General features: G+C 36.7%; 1 protein-coding gene across 8 annotated transcripts in view; it reads right to left on the bottom strand.

The window, feature by feature from the left end:
• SOX6 (SRY-box transcription factor 6) overlaps positions 1 to 22,179 on the bottom strand; it is a 368,901-nt gene that overhangs the window by 197,230 nt on the left and 149,492 nt on the right. For all 8 annotated transcript variants that reach the window (XM_031061343.1, XM_031061342.1, XM_031061337.1 and 5 more), the window contains one exon: positions 16,965 to 17,175. In XM_031061343.1, coding sequence (XP_030917203.1) covers positions 16,965 to 17,175 — 211 coding nt within the window. The remainder of the gene's footprint in view (positions 1 to 16,964; positions 17,176 to 22,179) is intronic.

Raw genomic sequence — 22,179 nt, forward strand, 5'->3', positions numbered from 1 at the left:
TGGAAAAATTTCCCACACTCCCTTCCCAGAGGAAAATACACATGCATCGCAAAGGATGCAAGCATGCAAAGCTACCTTGGAACCTTAGAATGGAATATCCAACCAGTGTTCCATCTGTCAGCTACAAGACAGCAACAGGTAACTAGAGGTAGTATTTTGTTACTCATATTAATTTTATTTCTCTTAGGAGCTGTATAGCTTTCCCCTTAAAGAAAAGAATTGAGAAATGGCAGGCAAACCTAGTGACTTGTCCAGGCTGGAATTATATTTTTCTGACTTTCAGAAGGATGCATGTTCATATTTTAATAATAATGGAAATCCTTTAGAGTAAGCGCTTACATAAAAGAGCTACAAAAGAAACCCCAGTATAGATGAGAAATTTGAGCCAGGTTGAAACCAGTGAATGCCAAAGGCCACTACTCTTGCTGACTCGTGAACAGTGCAATTATAAATGAAATTTTCATTAAAACCTCTAACCTTTCTTTCATTTATCAGGTTCTGCTATGGTAGTCACATAATTTTAGATACCATGATATGTTACAGAGAAAAACTAGAGGCCTTTTATTATTTAAACATATTTTATAACTCCATTATGGCCTAATTTTAAGTGAACCATATTAGTATGAACTGATATCATTTGTATCAAAGAAATTTCCAATGTGTTTTCACCCTTTTAAAGATAATCAACAAAGATAATTCACAATTTGTGTTCCATAATCTATTTCAAATGCCACTATAACCTATTTGCTACATTTACTTGCCATTGCCTGTCCATTTTCCATTAGTTTGGAAACACATACCCATTTTTACCAACTTCTCCTAACCACTCCTCAATTGAAAACTGATAAGCAAAGTGGAAAAATAATTTTACATCATGACAGTATAAGGTGTATTAAATTCTAATGTCCTAATGACTGACTTCTTCAGTAGGAAAAAATGCAGAAAAATTTTAATTTCTCACACATATACATCTGCATTTCTAGCAACAGCAAAACTTCTAGTAGTGATTTTGGGCTTTCCTTGAAGAAGGAAAAAGAACTCGTACAAGAAGGCCTAAATGTCTGATCAAGATAGAAAATTTTGGATATTTTTCATCACATAATATTAATCCCCTCTATTTCAAAATAGTCTTGATTCTAAGTAAGAATCTCCAACAGCACAGATCTAATATCATTATGTGCCAAGGAAAATGTTTTTGTTTGCATTCATATAAAAAGGAAAGAAAAGCACATTGCTTATTAATATCTATTGAATTGTTTAAGACGATTTTTAAGATACAAGTTAAAAGAATTTCATAATTTCAATTTCTCCTTTTCATTTAATAGTAGACATTCATTAGGACCCACACACTGTAATAAATTATAATAATTTCAAACAAGAATTAAATTACTAGGTACCTAGTGAAAGAGCCATTTTTTCTTAGGTACCCTGTAATCTAACTGTCAGATTTAAAATCTATTCCCAATCAACTCTTCACAACATTCACATTTATTCATCTATGCTAAATTAATAAAAGGTGTGAATAATACTGACAAAATTGATCATTATTGTTAATGTAGATTTAGAAAATTATAAGGTAATCTAAAATATAAAAGGAATTGAGGGAAACTATTACAGTTCTTATAAATAAATTCATCCTTTGCTATCTTTTTTTAAATTGGGAAAAATCTTCAACAAGAATTTACTGAGATTGACTAGCAAAGCTATTTAATAAATTGCACATTTCAGAAGAGAACTATGTTTTTATTTCAAAAACTATTAAAAGTTGATGATGACTCTAATGCAACATGAGAGTTCACCCAATACATTAAAAGGAAATGCTGAAATTCCAAAAAAAGCTACCAAATGTCAGACTGAACACAATTTTTTTGTAGTTTGAGCCTTGGCTGTGCCAAACACCTTCCACACAGTCCTGAGTGAGCTCAGGTAACAGGGGAGTCAATGAGAATTGGGGTCACCCAGAATCCCTTGGAATCCATATCTGACCAGCTCTGTAAAACAGGCCAAACATCCCTCCCCTTTATCTTGTGAGCACACATACAAGGGGACAGCATTCTCCAAGGAATTCAAGCTGTTACACAACCATCTTTCCTTCACACAGGCTGCTCAGCCCCCAGCAGTAGCCAGTGGATGCTCTCCCTGCTCTGGTAAAGCCAGAGACAATGTCTGTATCAGGCTCTCCTGTCCTTTGCACATTTGCAGTAATTCCTGCCATCTAACCTCAGTGACCCTCTCCCCCCTGACGGGGATCCCTGCAGATAAAGTAAAGCATGTCAACATCTGTTCCCATTCACACCGATTTTAATTTACAAAAAGAGCTTTGCTATTTTCAGAACAGGCTCCAGAGCACAATGACAGATTTAAGGCCTTTAATGGGGTTGCGTTTTGAGTGTGTCAGCGTTTCAGGCTCACCAGGACTTGATTCTGAGGGGCTGCACCAAAGGAAGCTGCGGGGGTTTGGGGAGCCACAGAAAGGGTGTTCTCCTCACTGCCGTGCTATTTACCTATAAAGCAGCTGGCAAAGTTTTATGTGCTTAACAAACCCCTGCATTTGCTGCTTTGAGCAGAAATTGGAAATCCAGAGCACCAGGGAGAGAATTCCTTCCCTTCCCATTTTCACTTTGTGCATTCCTTCTACCACACCACACACCTTTCTGAAACCCAGCATGTTTCATGGGGGGATGTTTTCCAAACTGCTTTCTCATGACAAAGCTCTGTTCTTAATGACTTCTGAACCCACTGGTTTTTGTGAAAACATAACCAGGACAAAGAACTGTGTGGTTTTTGGGTTTGGGGGATTTTTGTATTTAAAAACCCCACAGTCCTTGGTCTCTCCTGCTCTATTACAAATACTGCAATAAGTAACCGCCATTTTTGCAAAGTTCTTGTAACTGGACATTATTTATTGATTACCCTCCTAAATCTAAAGACTCATTCATCCCACTAGAAAGTTGCAGAGCACACAGACTGTGAGGATCACAGCGGTACAAAAACAACTCACAGAGTTTCGGGGAATTTATGGTGACTCAAAGTAGGGTTTTTTCCCCATCTCGTCAACAGGGTTTAGAGGTTTTTTTAAAGATATACAATATGAAGGACAACTCGGAGAAACAATGCACAAGTTGTGTTGTAATCACAGAACAGCTAAGACATGAGCAGCTGAGCAGAAGGAAGATGGGCAGTGGAATACCATACAGTAATCAGCACTGTTGACTAATCAGAATTTGAGACACTAGAAGGTAATAAGGGTATTATAAAGAATAGCTTATTGAAGGAGCAGCTGTTTATGTGTAGCTCACTGTTTAAATGAATTCCACTAGATTGCCATGGTATGTTTTGGTTAAAAAAAAAGTTTTACTTGAAAAAGAAAAAAAAAAAGAAAATAGAAAGATATATCAGGAAGGGTAAGCACAAGGGAGTAAATATCTGGGTATCATGACCACAAGTACATAAATAGGAGCAGTTCTCTAGGTACTGGGGACCTCTAAAAATGACATAAATTCAGTGGCCCTGGAAGTTACAAAAGAATATTCATTACTTAGGCAAAGCTTAAATGTCATCTTTGTTAGCCTCAACCACTGAGCGTTGTTGCCATGGGCACAAGAGCTGAGGTGGTTATGGAGGGTAATAGACAAAGAGGAAAAACCAAGGGAAAGTATAACTAAAAACAACTACAGAGCAAATTTAAGATATTTATATTTGCACCAGCAGCCAATAAACACAATCAATAAATTCAACCTCATTTACAAAAAAAAAAAAAATTATTATCCCTTCCCATAAACATAGTAATAAAACAGTGCTATGATCTCAACTAGGAAAATCTAATTAAATAATGTAAAAAGACTAAAAATAGAAACAATATTCAAAATAGCACAAGTGAAAGCAACAACTCACTGTAACGCTCAGACAATAATCATGTTCAAATCTATGTGCCATAGGGTTGTTCAACAGTTTTTTGTTTGCTTATTTGTTTTCAGAAACCAAGTTACAGTTTTGGTTTCAAAATATCTTTGAAGAGTTGGGAGCAGGAAGGAGACTGCCTAATTGTAGTGGAAATTTATCATAATCCATTATTTAAAATATTCTACTTTGGACAGCAAGGGCTTGGTAATATTTAAAAGCAGTCAGCAAGAAGTGGAAACTCTGGTATCTTTTGTAACAGTTCACATGTCAGACTGGCAAAGTGCCCACAGTGTACGGCAGAAAAATCTATTTAATGTCTGCCCCACAAGGCGACATGAGGCTTGATTGGCAGAAAGCAGAGAGTGGCTTTTGATCATGTGTCCTAACAAGCAGTTCCAGCTCCTGTCTCTTCGGCTGAGCGGCTCCACATTACCTATTCAAACAGAAGTGACAGGCCACTGCACTACTCTTTGGCTCTAGTCTCACGCAGTGGGAGCTATGCTGGAGACAGAGCCACTGATTAAATATATCACTTTTTCAAGACAAGCAGGTTGTCTGAATCAAAGTTGGACAGAATAGACTCAACATTATTAAAAGAGGATATAAAACTGGAGTTGAGTGATGTTAGGCCAGTGTGTACAGCCTCAGGGATTCACAGACTGACAAGGGGAATAAGGAACAGCAGAACTCATAAAGCAGGGTCAGAAATTAGCTGTGACACCTTGGCCATTTTCCCATCACTTCAGGGCCACTGTGTTTCAAGTCCTGTAGTCTCTTTTTTGGCCTTTTTTTAAATGATTTTTTGTGTGGAAAGGAGGAAGGGGGGCGTAAAAATCGTTAACTAGCGAAAGTTGCAAATTGCAGTTTTACAATTAGATATAAAACATTAGCCACATTTTGCCACCTAATATACAGTGTTTTCTAATTAGATTGTGGCTTTTTTCCTTGTATTCTCATCAGCCAAATTATTGTCATCAAATAATTTGTTGATACAGCACTGGCTACCCTTGCTCTAAGGAACAACTGAAAGCTGGGGAAAATGACTGAATAGAGATGCTTATTACATTGCCTTGTTAGTTCATTAACAAATTGGTTTGATTTTTGAGGTCATATGTCTGGCCACTGTCTGTTGTGTTACCTGATACACAGACACAAAAGGGCAACAGACGTGATTCTTTGTCTACTTATTATATCACAGAAACACCAGATACATTGAAACCTAGGGGAACCAATTCTCCAACTAAATTTTTAATTACAAGTATAACTGCAGATGTAACAAAACCTATTAACAAAGCTGCAACAACCCCATTTAAACAGCTAAAAAACACAAACAGTCCACAGAGGGAACAGAGGCTGAGGCAAAGAAGCTTATTTTACTTAGTGATGCATGTATATGCCAGACCTATAAAATTATTTCTGGACTATTCAAGGTTGTGTGAAAAAATATTTAAATTATTATACAAAATCTTGACAGATTTTTTTCCAGAACTACTCCTGCAGTAATTCTATTGAAATTAATAGAGTCACCTCAGGAATAAACTTGGTTCAATATTTATTTTTCACTATGGCAAGTTCTTCTGACATTTTAACAAACCTCTGCCCGATGTGTTAGTTTTTGTTTCACTGTAAATATTTAAAAGTAATCTGCTTGTTACATATTTAAGATACGATAAGGACTGCTAAGACCTACACTGAGAAGCAGAGCTGTTTTAAATATTGAATATGCAGGTAAATTTTAAGATAGAGTAGAAAGAGCCGACTCCTGTCCTCATGCATATCCTGTAACACACACAGCATAGCTACAAATGCAAACAGAATTGATTCTAAAGGTGGTGTTAGACTAAGACATTCAGTACAGAGCCCTTAAATGTTTTTGGTGTCACTGCAGGCTCTCTAAGCTGTAGTGTTCAGGCTTCTTCCAGATGGGTGAAAGAGCCTGCTTGCTTCAACATTTTCAAACAAATAAAAGACAGAAGAGTATTCAAGATGGGGTTTTTTGGGTTCAGTGAAGATCACGATTTACCATAGAGGGTGATGTCACATCAAGTTCTTTAAGAAATGTGAGCAGGCAGCAGTGCATTTTAGCTTCATGTCAAAATATGGCAAATGGTTATGTAAAGCATTAAGTAAAGCAGTTAACAAAAAGGAAGATGAAAATAAACAGCCATTCATACATAGGGCACCGTGCCCGGGAACTCTGGGCACCTATGTAAGTAAAACTAAAAATATATTATGATTAATAAAAGAAAACAGCTATTAGATACATTCCAAAATTCTAGGCTGTAGAACAAGACATTTTGGCACAGCTTTACTGATTGGCAGCCCATGCTAAAGACAGACCCAAGACTGCAACAGAGTGAGTGCTGCTAGTCAGGACAGAGCAATGCTAACAGGAGCTCTCTGCAGATGTTTACACAGTTCTTGCCCTCAAGACTATATTTAACAAGGACTAGTGCACTTTTTTTTTTCAGGAATATCACAATCTGAACTTTACAAAAACATCACCTCTTCTTTACATTACTAGAGCAGGACAGAAGAGGGTGTATTTTGACACATTAACAATTCCAACATTTTGGAGATCAATGTGCCAATGAGCAAATAAGGAAGAAACCTGGCTACAAATAGGAATTAGAAGGATTCCTCACGGTCCAAAATACACTTGTGAAGCACAGAAATATGTAGTTAAGAGCACTGAATTGTGTTTTTATTCTTGGTTTTCGCTTTGTGCTCATCAGCTACACAAAGGGAAGTGAGAGCACAGGCACAGGGTTAAAACTCAAATTCTGCTGATGAACAGGCTTGAGCAAGAAGTTCAGGAAGTATTAGACTTTATCATAATTAAGTTCCTCTTGTCCTTAAAGCTCAGTCTTACAGTGCAGAACTAGCGGCCTTAAAATAAATCATGTTTTGGACCACTCTTAGGGTGCTGTGTCCAGTTCTGGGCTCCCAGTACAAGAAAGATATGGGACTGGAGGAATGGGCCACAGGGCGACCAAGTAACTGGAGCAGGTCTCACAGGAAGAGGGGCTGGGAGCACCATGAGGGTTTAGGCTGAAAAGGAGAAGCTTCCTGGGGGTGATATATGAGTATCTGATAGCAGGAGTAAAGCCAGATCCAGGCCCTTCTCAGCGGTGGCCTGTTACAGGCCTAGAAGCAAAGAGAACAAAAACCAGGAAATTCCCTTGAACCCAAAGAAAATCCTTGCTTATCACAAGGATGACCAAACACTGAACAAGCTGCGGCGTTTACAGCCTTGGAGATACTCAAAAGTTGACAGGACATGGCTCTGAACAACCTCTTGTAGGCGATCATGCCCCGTGCAGAGAAGCAGTGCCTTCCCACCTCAGCCGCCCCATGGTTCCTTGATTCTGTGGAACTGATGCCTCAGGTTTTAGCTTTTCTATTTCTCAGATCCTGTACTGCTTTAATGTGTAGTTCTGAGCTTCATATTAGGGAATAGTAAGCTCTCTTCACAGAGTAGGTAGACAAAACAATTCCTTCTCTAGCTGGGGACCAAGGACAAATGATCCAAATTCCAGGCCCAAGAGCATAAAGAATGGTGGACTGGAGAGAAACACAAGAAGGATGGGACTTCATAACCCAAAGCTAAAATGGGACTATTAACTCCAATATGCTAATGGACCAAAACTTACAAAATGAGAGACCCCGAGTCTGGTTGTCCATTTTGTGACCATTTTGGTTCATCTTGGGTGTAGCCCTGGCTGGGCTCTTGTGCTGCCCAAGGTGGATCCATTGAGGACTTCTAATAAATCTCTACTTTATTCTTTAACTGCATCTAGTCTCTGTTCTTGGTCAGCCTTCAAGATACCAGAACCAAAAGCAAACCAAGAGCAGGGGGGCACACACAGACTGCCACTAAAATAATCACAGTAAGGCTCTTTCTCAGGTTGGCTGATATACTCAAAACAAGAGAGCTATTTCTCATTATGGCATCCTAAATTTTATGATGCTGAACTGAGCAGTTCTTTGTAAAAAAGGATAAATTCAAAAGGCAATTTCCTCCCTTGCACTGTAAAACACTCTAGAAAGATTTCCAAAATTTTTAAGCTCCAATTCTTCTCATTGCAAATTTCATGGAAAATAAAATTGAAAAAAATAAAAATAAAACTTAAATGAAGTAATATTTTAAATAGAAAAAAAATTAGCTACTTTTTTTTTCCCTCTCTAATTCCTACTCATATTTAATAATACACCAAAGCAACACTAACATTGAATGGATTTAGGCTCCCTGTTAGGAATATTTGTTCAGGGTTAATTAGCATGGCTGAAGACTAATCTTAATAATTGTTTGTTGCTTCCACTGGAGGCAGGTTTCCCTCACAAACAAAGTGGCATCTTGGAGTTTCAGACTGAAGCACAGAGGTGAGAGTAGTTACTCTCTCCACAGGATGAACAGGGAAGCCTGAGCATGCAGCTGCCTCATGCAGCCAGGTAGGAAGTGCCTCTCTCTCTCCTGTGGCAATCAAATAAAGTTGTCAAAATTATTTTTAAATAATGATAAGGTATCTAAACCAAATACTGTATGGAAAAATAGGGAATATATCAGCATTTAAAATGTATATGCTGCAGAGCATTTTTACTGTCATTTCTTTAAGAAAAGCAGATCTAATTAGCTGTATCTCCAAAGTGTTTACCTAGCATTTTTATTATGTATTATAACATTTTGCTTAGAGTTGACATTTTTATTCTGACAAGCACTGTCTGGAGAGCTCTCAATAAATAATACATTTACAATTTTCAGTAAATAAGCACTGGACACAAATCATTATCCTTACTTACAGCTGCCCCTCTCTAATAGTGCTTTTACAAGTAAGGTGACTGTTCAGTCTAATGCAATACTCTCAGTGCTGGGAAGATATTTTCATTCATTACCCCAGTCACAAGCACTTAAAGCACTTTTAGGCCCTGTTGCAAAACAGCGGGAATGGCAAAGCAAGTAAGAACAACTTAAATTAAAGTCCATCACCAAAGAAATCTGGGGCAATTCACCCTCCAGAACTTGGAAAAACCAATGGCATACAAGATCAGCCATGTTCAAGCCCAATTTTTTCCCTCAAATCCTTATATTTATTTACATTAGCAAATTTTAGGAGGAAAGTATCACAGTGTAGTCCCTACTATTAACCTGATGACTACAAAATGTATTTCAATTGCCATTTTAAAGCATGATTTGATCATAATGTTGTTTGTGTCACAGAACATCAGAAACCAATGAAGTCTGAATTTATTTTTCTGCTGCCAAGATCATGCAACTGAAACAACTCTCCATATTTTTACAGCTATTTACTCGCTTATACTCTCTACCACAGAGCTCATCGTCAGTTGTACCTATTCATACTGATCTTGCCTTTTTTACTGCCCCTAGGAAAAAAACTGGCTTTTAAGACATGCATTTTTAATAATGCTTTCACAATACTAATGATATACAAATAGTGTAAAGATAGCAGATATCTGACCATGTCTAAAAAGGAGACAGAAGTGTAGAGGAACATAATGCAGAAAATTATATAAGAGGGAAGCATTGGGACAATTTGTCATGCAATAAAAAATAAATTAAATTGTATCTAACACTGGAGAATGTCAGAATTGAGGGGTTAGACTGGGATTAAAGAAAAAGTAAAAATAAGATGATTCCGGAAGGTAAGACATTGGAAAATACATCTCTGTGGAGGAACTGACTGGAATGGTCAGCAGATGATGGCAAAAACAAGATTTCAGCCTTTTTCAGTATAATCTGTCCTGTTCAGGGATAATGAGAACACGGTCAAGGCACAATTCTTCCAATGGAAAGGATTTTACCAATCTCACGTATTCTAGGTTGAATAAAAATGTTTCTTCAATGTAATATAAGAATCTCAAAAGAGAGAAAGAAAGTACCTCCTCAAAAATAAAGAATTTTCATGGCTAGAATGGATGTACCAATCTTCAGAACTGAGTCCCGAATTTCAGACTCTTCCCCTATCAGGATCAAGTCTGTTTACCAACATATGCAATAATTTTGTAGAGATGCACAGGTTCAAAGCCTCAAAAAGAGAACAACCTGGATTGGAAAACTGAATCTCCAGAAAAGTAGAAGCTCCATAAAATTCCATGGATCCTACAGCAAGTAAACATCTGACAGTAACCAAAGTGTATTTTTTTCCTGACAGGTTCTCAAAAGGCTTCCACCAGACTCACCAGTTCCTTGCTGATGATCCTGAATAAGAACTAAAAAGGGACATGCAAACGTCCTAGTAAAGCAGATGGCCCAACTAATCTGTCCACCTATTCATGTAGATCTCATTCTCCATGATACTCATGTAAAAGTCTTTGCTGTTCTCCATTTGAATGCCATGGAAGAATTTCAAAACCAAGAAAAGTGAAGTCTTCAAATGTAGCATAAGACATACTGAAAAGTGCTGAAAAATTCCCATATCCACATAAAAATTCTTATATCCACACAAAAAATAATTGCTATATCCACACAATAGCAGCGATTAGATTCTCAAATGCTACAACAGTGGGTAAGGCTGTAGTTCAGGCAGCCAGGTAAATACAAATATGAGCCAGAAAGATAGCAAGATGTGCCAGTCTCTTAAATAAAAATTGTGAAATAGCATTTAATCACAAAATACTATCCTGAAAAATTTAAAGGATCAAAGAAAGTGAATAATCAAAAATGCCTAAATTTCAGTCAGAATGATAAATAAAAATATGAGACAAAATATTAATGGCCAGACACAGTATTACAGACTGATTACACAGACTGAGTCTGTCTTTACAAAAAAAAAATAAAATTAAATGTATGTTGCATTCTAAATTTCATTAAATGAAAGTACATTAATGGAATGAATTTCTGATAGAAAAATCAAATAGAGAAGGAAAATGGGTGCATCTTCTCTTAGTTATCAGGAAAATAACATTAGAAAATCCTTCCTTTGCGGTAATGTTCCAAAAAAGGTCCAAAATTACTTTAACACATTAAGACATAGGAAATCACTTTAGACTTCAACAACAGAAGCATTAGAAATTTTACTTATAGGATGGCTATAAATAGAAGAATTTTTTTTAACAGCAGCATGTATTGCAATGAAAAAGTGACCAAGTGATTTTACCAAGATAATTGGAATTAAAAAAAAAACAGAGATACATAATAAGATGTATTTAATTATATGGTAAGGAGGTAAATAATGGAAGAAAACAGCAATTTAGGAAAATGTGCTTCCTATCTCTCCTTTAACTTGGTCTGAGTCATCTATTTATTTTCTGGACATTTGGACTATTTTCTCATTTTGTTTTTATTTTGGAAGCATGTCTGGAGTTTAGAAGAAAAATTCCCTTTCTTAGATGCCACTATATACGCCTTTCAACAAAAAGCAAATAAGAGATAAGTATTAAATTAACCATATGCATGAGTGATTCTAAATTTTCTTAGCAAAAGTGATTTTTAAGAAGAAAAGGGAACCATGATGAGCATGGTACCAAGTAGATAATGGCAGGGTTTTCCAAAGGTGATGAAAGGATTTGAAGAAGGTGAGCTTTTCATACCCAAAAAAAAATGCCAGTGACCATTTGCAAATTTCATTATTTGACGAATTTTTTTTATTACTTTGGATAATCCTAATACCAAACCCCAGAAACATTTTTGAAGTCTTGAATAAAATATCTTTATCCATTAAAAAAAAATTTAAAAAAAGGAAGAAGAAAGAGCAGGGGTCTATAAACACCAAGTGTGTTGGGACAGCAAAGGATCATGCCTTCATCAGTGGAAAGTGTGGGTATCCAGCACACCACAAGACAGATAACTTGAATTAAATCTGTGCAAAAATTCTTTAAAAACATTTTAAAATATTCACTGACCCCAAATGGTCAGCAGTTCATTTCTAGGACTGGTCCACCAAAGAAAACTCCTGAAATGTAAGGTCCTCAAAGGTTGTGCTTAAAACTATACTAAAAAGCAAGTGCACATGTCTGACTCTCTTGTTCTCAGCTGTGGCAGGCTTAAAACAAAGCCACAAAAAAAAATGGAAACTCTCCATTCATTTAATACAATATAATGCACACAGATTCTTAAAAAAGAACCTAAAACAACCAGAACTAATAAAATAAATAAATAAAACAAACAATAGCAACCCAAATTGTTTGCCAATGTCCACTTACAAAACATGGTATGCAAAAGTTTAAGTTTCTTTACTTTCTGATGAATAAGCAGAAAATTCATGGATTTGTGTATGCAATACTTCAATATACTTAAATTATATTCCAATATAATTATTAGAATGATAGAAAGCTTTATAGGGGAATTGTTAATCTATTTTAAGTCAGTATAACAGAAAGTGTTTGGTTATTATTAACTCATGAAGCTGGAGAAAAAAATATCAGAAAAACCACCTCTACAGAGTAAGATTTTTCCTACTGCATACAGAATTAATAATACATGTGAAGCCTTAATTTTTAATTTAAATATCCACCCATATATCCCCCCATAGAGAGAGAGTACAAACAGGTGCACATGACAGAGAATAGATGGAAATTTATGAATATACTACTCTTTATATAGATGTTCATTATTCCACCATGCATACATAGAAATCTTTGATCTCTGAATGTTCAACTGTGGTCTTCAAGGAGGAAACAAGAATGGGAGGCACTTCATAAAAAGCTTGTGTTAGAATTGTGAACCGAGCTTGGTTGAAAAATGATACTGTATACATTGCTCTGAATCAAGGTCAAAAGTGAATTAGGAATCCAGGCCCTGAGTAATGAGAGCTTAGCACTTAGCAGAAATGACATGCCCAGTTTCCAGCTCAGAAGTGCCAGCTGACCTGCCAACCTAGCATTCCAGATCTGAAAGGGAGAAATCTGCTCTCCTTGCTACAGACAAGATGTGTACTACTAATTATTGCTCCTAGAGGCTTATGATGAGCTACAGTAGGATAGTTGTCTGGGAGCCAACTCTCAGCATAGAATTTGGGCAGCCCAGGCTGTAAATCTGCCTCACAAAAGTAACATAAGCAATATTCAAAAAGAAAAGTCTTTTACTTGAAGGAGATAGAAAACGAGAGAAGCAGTTAGACCATCCTAACAGAAATTCTTCATTTTGAGCTGTGAAGAACTTTAATACTTGATTGTACTGTAGGATACTTCCAAAGAAAAAGGCCAGTAAAACAATCCTTCAGCTCATAGAATAACTAAGATGAATATACCCAAGTTATCCAAGAGGCCCTAGAGTCTAATGTTGTTGATTAAATTAGACACCTGTTCATTTCTGACCTCTTCTGTCTTATGAGAACACATGTCAGCAAAGTCTTTACATACTTAAATTAACTCTAAATATTTGCAGCATTCTTTTCTTTTTCAATTTTCTCATCACTTTTCTCATTTGCAAATCATTACAAATTAAGACACAGGAGTGCCTTACCGTACAAAAATTGCAAATACTGGACCACAAAGTGAAAAAAATATGTTGTTTATCCTTTAATGTTGGTAATCTGTGTTCAGACTACAAATAAAGCTAAAAACATACCTAAGGTATATTCCTGTATGAAGCACCCGTGTTCCCACACCATGCACAAGACATGACACTGGCTGAAGCACTATTATTAAAGAGAGATTAAAACAGCTGTACATTATGCTGAAGCACTCACTCTTCCCTTTACAAACAGACGGTCCTGGATTACAAGCAGCACTTGACCATTTAAATCACTACAACAACCAGATTTAACCAGCTGGGCCATATTCTCTTAGGCAATGCCTGTTGACCTCCTCAGTCACAGCTGCTCAGATGAAATTCTCATTAGACAACTTATTTTCAGGAGCCAAAGGACTCTGATTAAATACATCTATTTAGACACTATAAAGTCTCTCAGTATATTTTTTTTTCCAGTGTTATGAGGTACAACAGAGAAAACAAGGAGTATATACAAGCATAGCAGACACCTAATATCTGAGTGTATAGCACAAAGTATTTAAGTGTTTGACCCCAACAACCTGTATTTCTCAAATTCAGATGATATAGATGGACCAGAAAGTTGCTCTGTAACAATATTAAAAGAGACTTTTTGCTGCGTTGGCATGGAGGTTAGATCTGTGACTGGAATTCTTGAGTTCTTTACTCCACACTTAACTCTACGATTAACCTGACATATTACTGTGTGTTAGCCCAAATCCCACAGCTACATCAGTGGTCAAGGAGGTCATACCTATAAATGAGGCTAACATGAACTATTACACTCTTTTAAAGGAGATGTGCAGGACTTAAAGCCCCACACCACAGTATACAGTAAAAACACATCTTTTCTCCATTTCATTCATTAAACCCGTAATATTATTCTCTCTATTTAAAAACAAAAAACAGCAGATATTTTTCCATTTGGGCAAGCAATTTTGTGACAGGGCAGGACTTAGTACACAAAGAGCTCCTCAATTGCATTGGTTGCATACTATTTTAAGAAAAGAACTGCATAGAAACATATTTTAAAGGATAGATGTTAAAGAGCATCATGTATGGTAAGTGTGTGATCAGGCTATTATTAGGTTGTTCAAAAGACACTGTAAGATGGCAAAACAATTTCATAATCTCAGACCTCATTTCTCCAACTGACTGCACAGAGCTAAAACAAAGTTCAATCTTAAAATAGTAATTATTTTTAACATTTTATTTTAATCAAACAAGTACGGAGAGTACTTCTTTTAAATTCAGAGAAATCTCTGAATACTGAATTGGGTATTCAAATCTGTTCTAAAAATTTTGATATTTCTGGCCTACAGAGAAGTTTAGAAACATTGAACTTCCTAAGTGTAACATCCTGAAGAATTTCCCATTTTTCTATTAATTATTTTTCTGCATTAGTTTATATGGTACCAGTCAGATGTTCATTAATTATTTTCTGTAAAACATAAGTAACTTTTTTTCCTGCAGAAAATAGTGGATAAATGGAAAATAACAATGCAGAACCATAAAATCATCACAGAATGGCCTGGCTTGGAAGAGATCTTAAAGATCATCTAATTCCAGCCCCAGTGCTGAGGCAGACACACTTTTCATCAGAGCAGGTTGCTCAGAGCTCCATCCAACCTGACCTTAAACATTTCCATGGAGGGGTGTCTACAGCTTCTCTGGCCAACCTGTGCCAGAGTCTCACCACCCTCACAGCAAAGAATTGTCTCCTAGTATCTAATCTAAACATGACCTAAACACAAAGATACAGTCAAATACCTTTGAACTTGCAGACAGACTTTAGAATAGCTTTCCATTATAATGTGGTCCATAAAAGGCAAGATTATTTTATGGATCAAAAATGACCTTTATTTCAGCTGATGAGAACACACAGCGTGAAAGGTTCTGACTCAGAGAGAGGGATCTCTCTGCTCAGCACTCTTAGAACAACCAGTGTATACCAATACAGGGGAAGTGCAGAAAATTCTCAAGAACCCATACAAAAATAAGCTATGAAATGCTCAAATCCCTACAGACAGATACTATGTTTAAACTTTTTTGATGCACATTTTTATTAGCACACCATCCAGTACACTCCTGGTGGTGTCAATATAACCAACAGCAACTTGAGCACTCCCGCAGCAAAGTACGAGCCAAGACCTTTGATTAGCATGGGGTGTCGAACGACTGCTACCGACTGCAGAAAACAACTTTGCCAAAGTAATCTTTAAAATAGTTTTCCTAGCCTAACCACCAAATCTAAGAAAGCAATTTTTAAAAGAGTGATCTTTACAGCTGAAAACAGACAGATGGTAGTAAAGAATCTGGGACATTCTCTCTTTAGAGATGTTTCACCAGCTTCAGAAAGGACACCTATAGAACACACTGGCATTTAACAATTATGCCAAGAAATTTGGAAGCCTACTTCCATCACTACATGATTTTATTCCATATTTAAACATATTATTGTATCAGCTTCAATTTCAATTGAAATCTGCATTGCCACATGAGGCCAAGGGAACTTAAAATGCAGTGGTTGAAGTGCACTGTGACCATAGAATAAAACTGAGGAGGCAAAATAATTCTGAACTCATTCCTATTTCAAAGAAAAAAAGAATCACAAAGTTCTACTGTCTTTTGGCTCTACTACATTATAAATATTCTTCCTGGGTTATTTTTAATGCCACAAAACTGAACTGGGAAAATATCTAAGAGAATCCACACAGATGCCTCCGCACCTGTTTTTCTATTTCAGAGCCTCATGCTCTCACAACTTCGCTGATTCAAACTCACGTATGAGCTCACAGATTAAAAGGTATTGTTGCAGAACCAAGCAAGACTTCATTCTACTTAAATAAGGGAGAAATTGTCATGATGGCCCCTGACTGTGTGCACACATACACTGATAAACTCACTCTGCAATTCTGTTTGTTTCCTACCATGGCCCAAAAAACTTTGCGAAGTCAATGAAAGTATCTGAATAAGGACTGGCTACATAAACTGCCTTAGCACTCAAAGATTCGTCCTAATTTTTATCTCTGTTTTAATACTTGTAACAATATCTGAGGAGACTGGAGGAAAAAAAAAAGATATTTCTTCCCCTGTAATTCTAGCTATATAGGTCAGAACGATGTACTTTTACACTTAAAACTATTTCCCATTCTCCTAGTTACAGATGCTGTGTTATTAAAGCGATGAAAGATGAGATTTTTTTAAGGCAAAACAAACCAGCTCATGTTTTATTCATTCTTATTGTTAAAAATAAACATTTGTCTTTTAAAAGAAAGAGAACAAATATGACTGAAGAATATCCCTCACAAGTCCACAGCCAGTTAAGAATTCATCATAACCTTTTAAATAAGAGTTGAGTTTTCACCAAATCCCACATTCTTGCTTTGACTCACAACCAAGACAATTTTAAAAGTTTTTAAAAACTGGCATATTTGTCTAAAATCCCTAATGGATCTCAAACTACCATTGCCATGGAAACCTGTGAATAACTTTATCCTAGCCTTTGCCAATTATGCCGTTTTATGGCCCTTGATACCCAACACATCCTTTATGCCATAAAAACTACTGGATTGAGGGTGGGGAAACTACATCAATCTTATCCAGCACATACCTTCTTGCTCAGTCCTGGTCATTTCTTCTAGTTTCTTCTGCTTCAGTGTGTCCACCACATCTGCTAGGCTTCCCTTGCGGCGCTCGGGCGTCCCGAAGTTAACACTGGTCATTAGCTCGCTGCGGTCGCGACCTCCTTCGTCGGGCTTGCTTGGTGAGGTAGAGGTATTTCGGAAGGAATATAGGGAACATAACTTATTACTCTCTGACTCCTGCAAAGAAACAAAACAACGTCAAAACATGGACTCATCTCTCGTGGCAGAAGGATCTCAGGCTGGCAAAAGCTGAAAACATTATTTGTGATACTAACAAGCCTACAGCTATCCTTCAGTTTATAAATTGAGTGTTATTACTTGAATTTCTTTGTTTCAGTGCTTTACATGGGCACTTTTATCCCTAATTCCAGTGCTCTCCATGTTTCTAACATTCATACTTCATGCCTGAGATAATCTTCATCAAGGATTTCCCTCGTCAGGAAAAAGCCACTTCAACACTTTTTAACAATGGATGTGTTAGGCTTTTACAGTTTTCTTTAGTTCCTTAAGTAAGGACAATATATGTAGCATTAAGGAAGAAAGTACAAGCAAGGACAAATTATTCCTGGATAAATCGTCAGCTAATGTAAAACAGCATAACTTTAAAGCTAGAGAAAGTGTTAGGCCAACAATGACCCAAGAGGAAAGAATCTACTTCACAATTAAGTAAGGTTCATGGTATGTATGTATCCATGCACATCTACTGCCCTTTAAATTAAATTTAAATTTTTCTTAAAGAGTGAACGTTACAATGCTTCTAATAAACGAAAGGAGATTTATTTTCAGGCCAACATAGGCAAGAATGAGCAAGGAAATGAAGTTATGGCAACACAAGCCATGTATGCCAATACACAGGTATCAAGACCACACGTATCAGGTGTTATACAGTCAAAAAACATAGAAGTAAAAAACATCCATCTCCCTTGTCAATAGATAATGCTTATCTGACCAAAAATTAAAAAAAAAAAAGGGTATCAAAAAGCAAAAAAGCACTGAGCAATGACAGTTCTCCTCAATTTTGTGATATCACCCAACAGTGAAGCCCTTCCTGAACTTCTCTGGCTCAGACTTGTCATTCTCCCAGTCATGCTTGCAACTTCCACTGCATCTCTATTTTCACAATTTCAGCTAAAAAGAGAAGTTGTTCTTGGATTTGTCCTCAAAAACTCAACCACAAGAATTTCTCACACACTTTCCTTTCCAAAATTGCTCTTCTATTTTAATTTTTAATAATTACAGGCTAGAAGTGTTAAATATTTTGGGCAAAAAGCTATTGATTTTTTAATGTTGCTTTATGGTATGCCTAGAAATGTTAGTGTGTATATTAGATTCCATGAAACATACTTTGTTTAAGATTTCAGAGCAATTATAGTGGCAATAAATTTAAATATTAAGAAGATAATTAATAGTCTCGTCAAGAACCATTCTCACAACACACAGTGTTCCCCATAACAATAACATTCCAGCTACTTTATGAGCTGAAAATACCAATCTTCAGAGCACTGAAGAAAGGCTAGAAAGCATTAACCATCAGCTACACCACAAGACACAAATCTTTGCTTCAGTCTGGAACAGATTAGGAAGTAACTGTGCAATGTAACAGGAGGAGCAAGACCAACAAGGAGCAAGACCAACAAGGAGCAAGCTGGGTGACTCGGGGCTGGGGACTGTGCAGGAGGAGGTGGCAACACATCATCTTCAAGCACAGCAGTCTGTGATCAGCACAGCACTGCTACCATCACTGGAGAAGGAGGCAGCATTTACTAGGGATGTTGCAAATGTATTTATTCACTAAGACGGGAAATCAGAAGACACTATATATCTCATCCCACTGGTAGCAGCCCCTCATCAACATAGTAGAAGTGACAGAGGTTTTGCAGGCACAAACAGAAAGAACGGTGACATGAAATAAAAATTTTATCTTTGTATTTTTAGCAAATAAACATTAACTAATTTTTCACTCCATCAATTTGTATTCACTGAAGAAGCAAACATCACTGAGAACAGTAACCTAGACCAGGTACAGAGATTAACTTATTTAGCTGCCTTCAAAATGGAAGACATTTCATCCATTTAACTCTTTCTAAGAAAAACTACTTAGAATTTTTCTTACAATGGAGATGGAAAGAGCATCTTTAATATTTTTCAGATGTAAAGCATGACTTTCTACAATCCCTTTCCTCAGTGAAGAATTAATACTACATACTTCCACACTTTCACCTTTGAGGACAGTACAAGAACAACTTAGTGATTTAGAGGTGCTTTTTCTCAAGAGAGCAACATCCTCTTACAGTACATGAAGCACATCCATCATGCTCAATGCAGGGGTTTCATGCTCTCAGCAAGGAAGACTAAATCTATTGTTTAGGCCGGAAACAAGAAGATAAGGCAAATCTGTGGAGTTAGTAGGAATAACGGAATGTTCTTCCTCCTGATAACCTCTCCTGTTCCCCATCTGGATGCATACATGGTCCAGCACAATGTTCCTTTGCTGTAAGGAAAGACTCCCCTAGTCCTGCCTTCATCAGGCAGCACGTTCACCCTTCTTTTTCTTGTCCAAAAGACTGCAATATCCACAATGGAGATGTGACAAGTTTAAACTCCACACAAAGGAAGCAGATTTATGGAAGCGAGGCAGAATGACTGCCTTTGCAAGTATGAGGGTTTGTCCAATTAATTAACTATTCTATATTGCCAGTTTTGTGAATAATTAAAATGTAGAATAAAAATAAAACAGAAAATGCATTTGTAATATTTCTGGTTCTATTTAGGCCTGGGGTACTTAGAGCAGGTTTTATTGACCTCACATTAATGGCTAACCAGACAGACCAAAACACAAGGGGGCAAGGGAAATATTCCTGTTATTTTTTACGCTAGAAAATTAACTCAACTGTACATGAAGGCAAGTTTCTACTGCAGCATTCAGCGTCTTGAAAATGAAGTAAATGTTGCAGTAAATTTATTGAGGGTTTTTATTTCCATGATGGACCTTACAACCTTTTGCAGACCACTTGCTGTGGCATGTCAGGCTTGTCCCAGCACCTCACCCACTGCAAGAGCAAAAGTGCAACTATCACATACATCAGATGCAGACCTGGCTATCAAAAATTAATTTGCATTGACATTAATGAGCAGCAGACAGAGACCCTCCTAATACATCCAGGAATCCTCTGAAAAGTCTAGTGGATTGTGTCTGCTGCCTGAAACAAGAGGGATATCACGTTTGCAAATGGTTTCTTGATCCTCTTGCTCTAATGCATAAAGCACTTTCCCTAGAAACTCTGGAGTTAAGACGGAAAAGGACCACCATGCTTCCTAAATTAGAACAAATCCATGAATTCATGGTTAGGAGAGGAGAACCTGGTCCTTTTGAGCATGAATATGGAACAATTCAATAAAAACACATCCCTTAGCCTTAAGTTTTTTGAAGCCACCTTTTACAGAATGAGGAATTCCCTCTTTGTTTGATCTGAAGAGAGAGAAGAAAGGATGCTATTAAGGTTTTTTTTCATGTGTTTTCCAAGATCATGGAAGAAGAAGTAAATACAAGTAAAACGCCTAGCCAAGATCAACCCAAATGTTTTCATTTTGCAAAATCCAAATGAGAAATCCATCAGCGCTGATGAAAAATTTCTATACAAGTCAGCTTTTCTCAGCATCACTGATAAAAATAAAAAATTACTAATAAAATATGACTGATATGAATATCCACTTAATGTATGTGGACACAATCTGGTGCCCAAATTGATTCAGTAGCTCCATAGTACACTAGGCAAGGGACCTATCCCTGGATTCTCAGGTTTAAAATTCATGTATTTCTGTAAAAATGGTAGTTTAAGTCTAAACTTGAAATGATGTCTTCAACACATAACATTTCCCTTTGAAAAGTACATTTTTCATGGTGTGCTATTCTCACCAATTTCAGTGATTTCCAGGTAAGGCAGGGGGAAATATGGAAAATACAATCAGATAAATAACAAACATTTAGTCTATGGATAAAATATTTAACATAGGGCATGCTTCTTCAGGATCTCACTCTGGTTTTGCTGGATTTATAAAACTACCCTCCCACTTACACAACAATTCTGGATAATTGTAGAACTGTTTATGCCTGTAGCAGAATGCATATGGGACTGCACAGGGATATTTGTCCACCACAAGAGTGGCCTTTCCAGACTGGTCTCTACCTATTGGCAAGCCATAAAATTTGAAGACAGCTTATTAAACAAAAAAAGAACAGATCTGAAAGCTTAAACAACATGTACAATCATTTTCTATCTTAATCTTTGCCTGTGTCAGGTAGAAATGCTTAAAGTTGCAAAGCTGTTTAGTTGCAGAGATGACTAAGCCAGAAAATCATATTGCCCTGAAGAGACAAACTCAGTTTTGGACCACTATTTCAGCTGCTTACTATCCAGGAGGGGCAAAATTGAGTCTATTTTTGAAATGTTGGGGTTTCATATCAAGGTAAATAAATGGCATTTTTTCCTGTCTACATTTTCTTGCCAGCTCATTAGCACAGCCCAAATTCCATTACTGATCATTCAACCCACTGTGGTTAGTGTTTTGACAAAATTCTCTGTTATTGTAACAGCTTAAATACCAATATATAGGCACTAAAATTTAAGGATTAAGTTCAAAGGGTAAAAAATTGAGAAAAATAAATAGATGCACAAAATGCAGAAAATCCAAAAGTAGCAAGATATGGACACTAAAACACTATGGATGACTCATTCAGGGATAGATAGCCCCTGCATGAAATCATACTTTACTTTTAATAAAACCTCCACCTTTCTTGCGTGTCAATTGGAAAACAACATGAAGAGCTCCAGCACAACATGGGAAAAGCTTCCCTGGGTCTATCCTTGGACTTTTTCATGCTAGAGGGACAATATACTTTAATCAACCTCAAAATTTCTTGGAATGTATGTGGTCAACAACATTTTCCTTACTCTTACCAGCTTTCCAGGCTGCCTGGTATAAACAAGTGACCTGTTAGTCATTTCTTTTAGAGTTGCTGTGAATGGCTCAAGCTTTGGGAATGGCAGGAACAATTCTGAATAATTACAAACAACTTGGTAAAAATAAAGACAGGGACTCTGTGACTACACACATGGTATTTTCTTCACACACCACAATAATTCGTTTAAAACTGTTACATTAAAATAATATGTAAAGATA

This window comes from Geospiza fortis, unplaced genomic scaffold (assembly GCF_000277835.1).
Source record: "Geospiza fortis unplaced genomic scaffold, GeoFor_1.0 scaffold327, whole genome shotgun sequence".
Lineage (NCBI taxonomy): Eukaryota > Metazoa > Chordata > Aves > Passeriformes > Thraupidae > Geospiza > Geospiza fortis.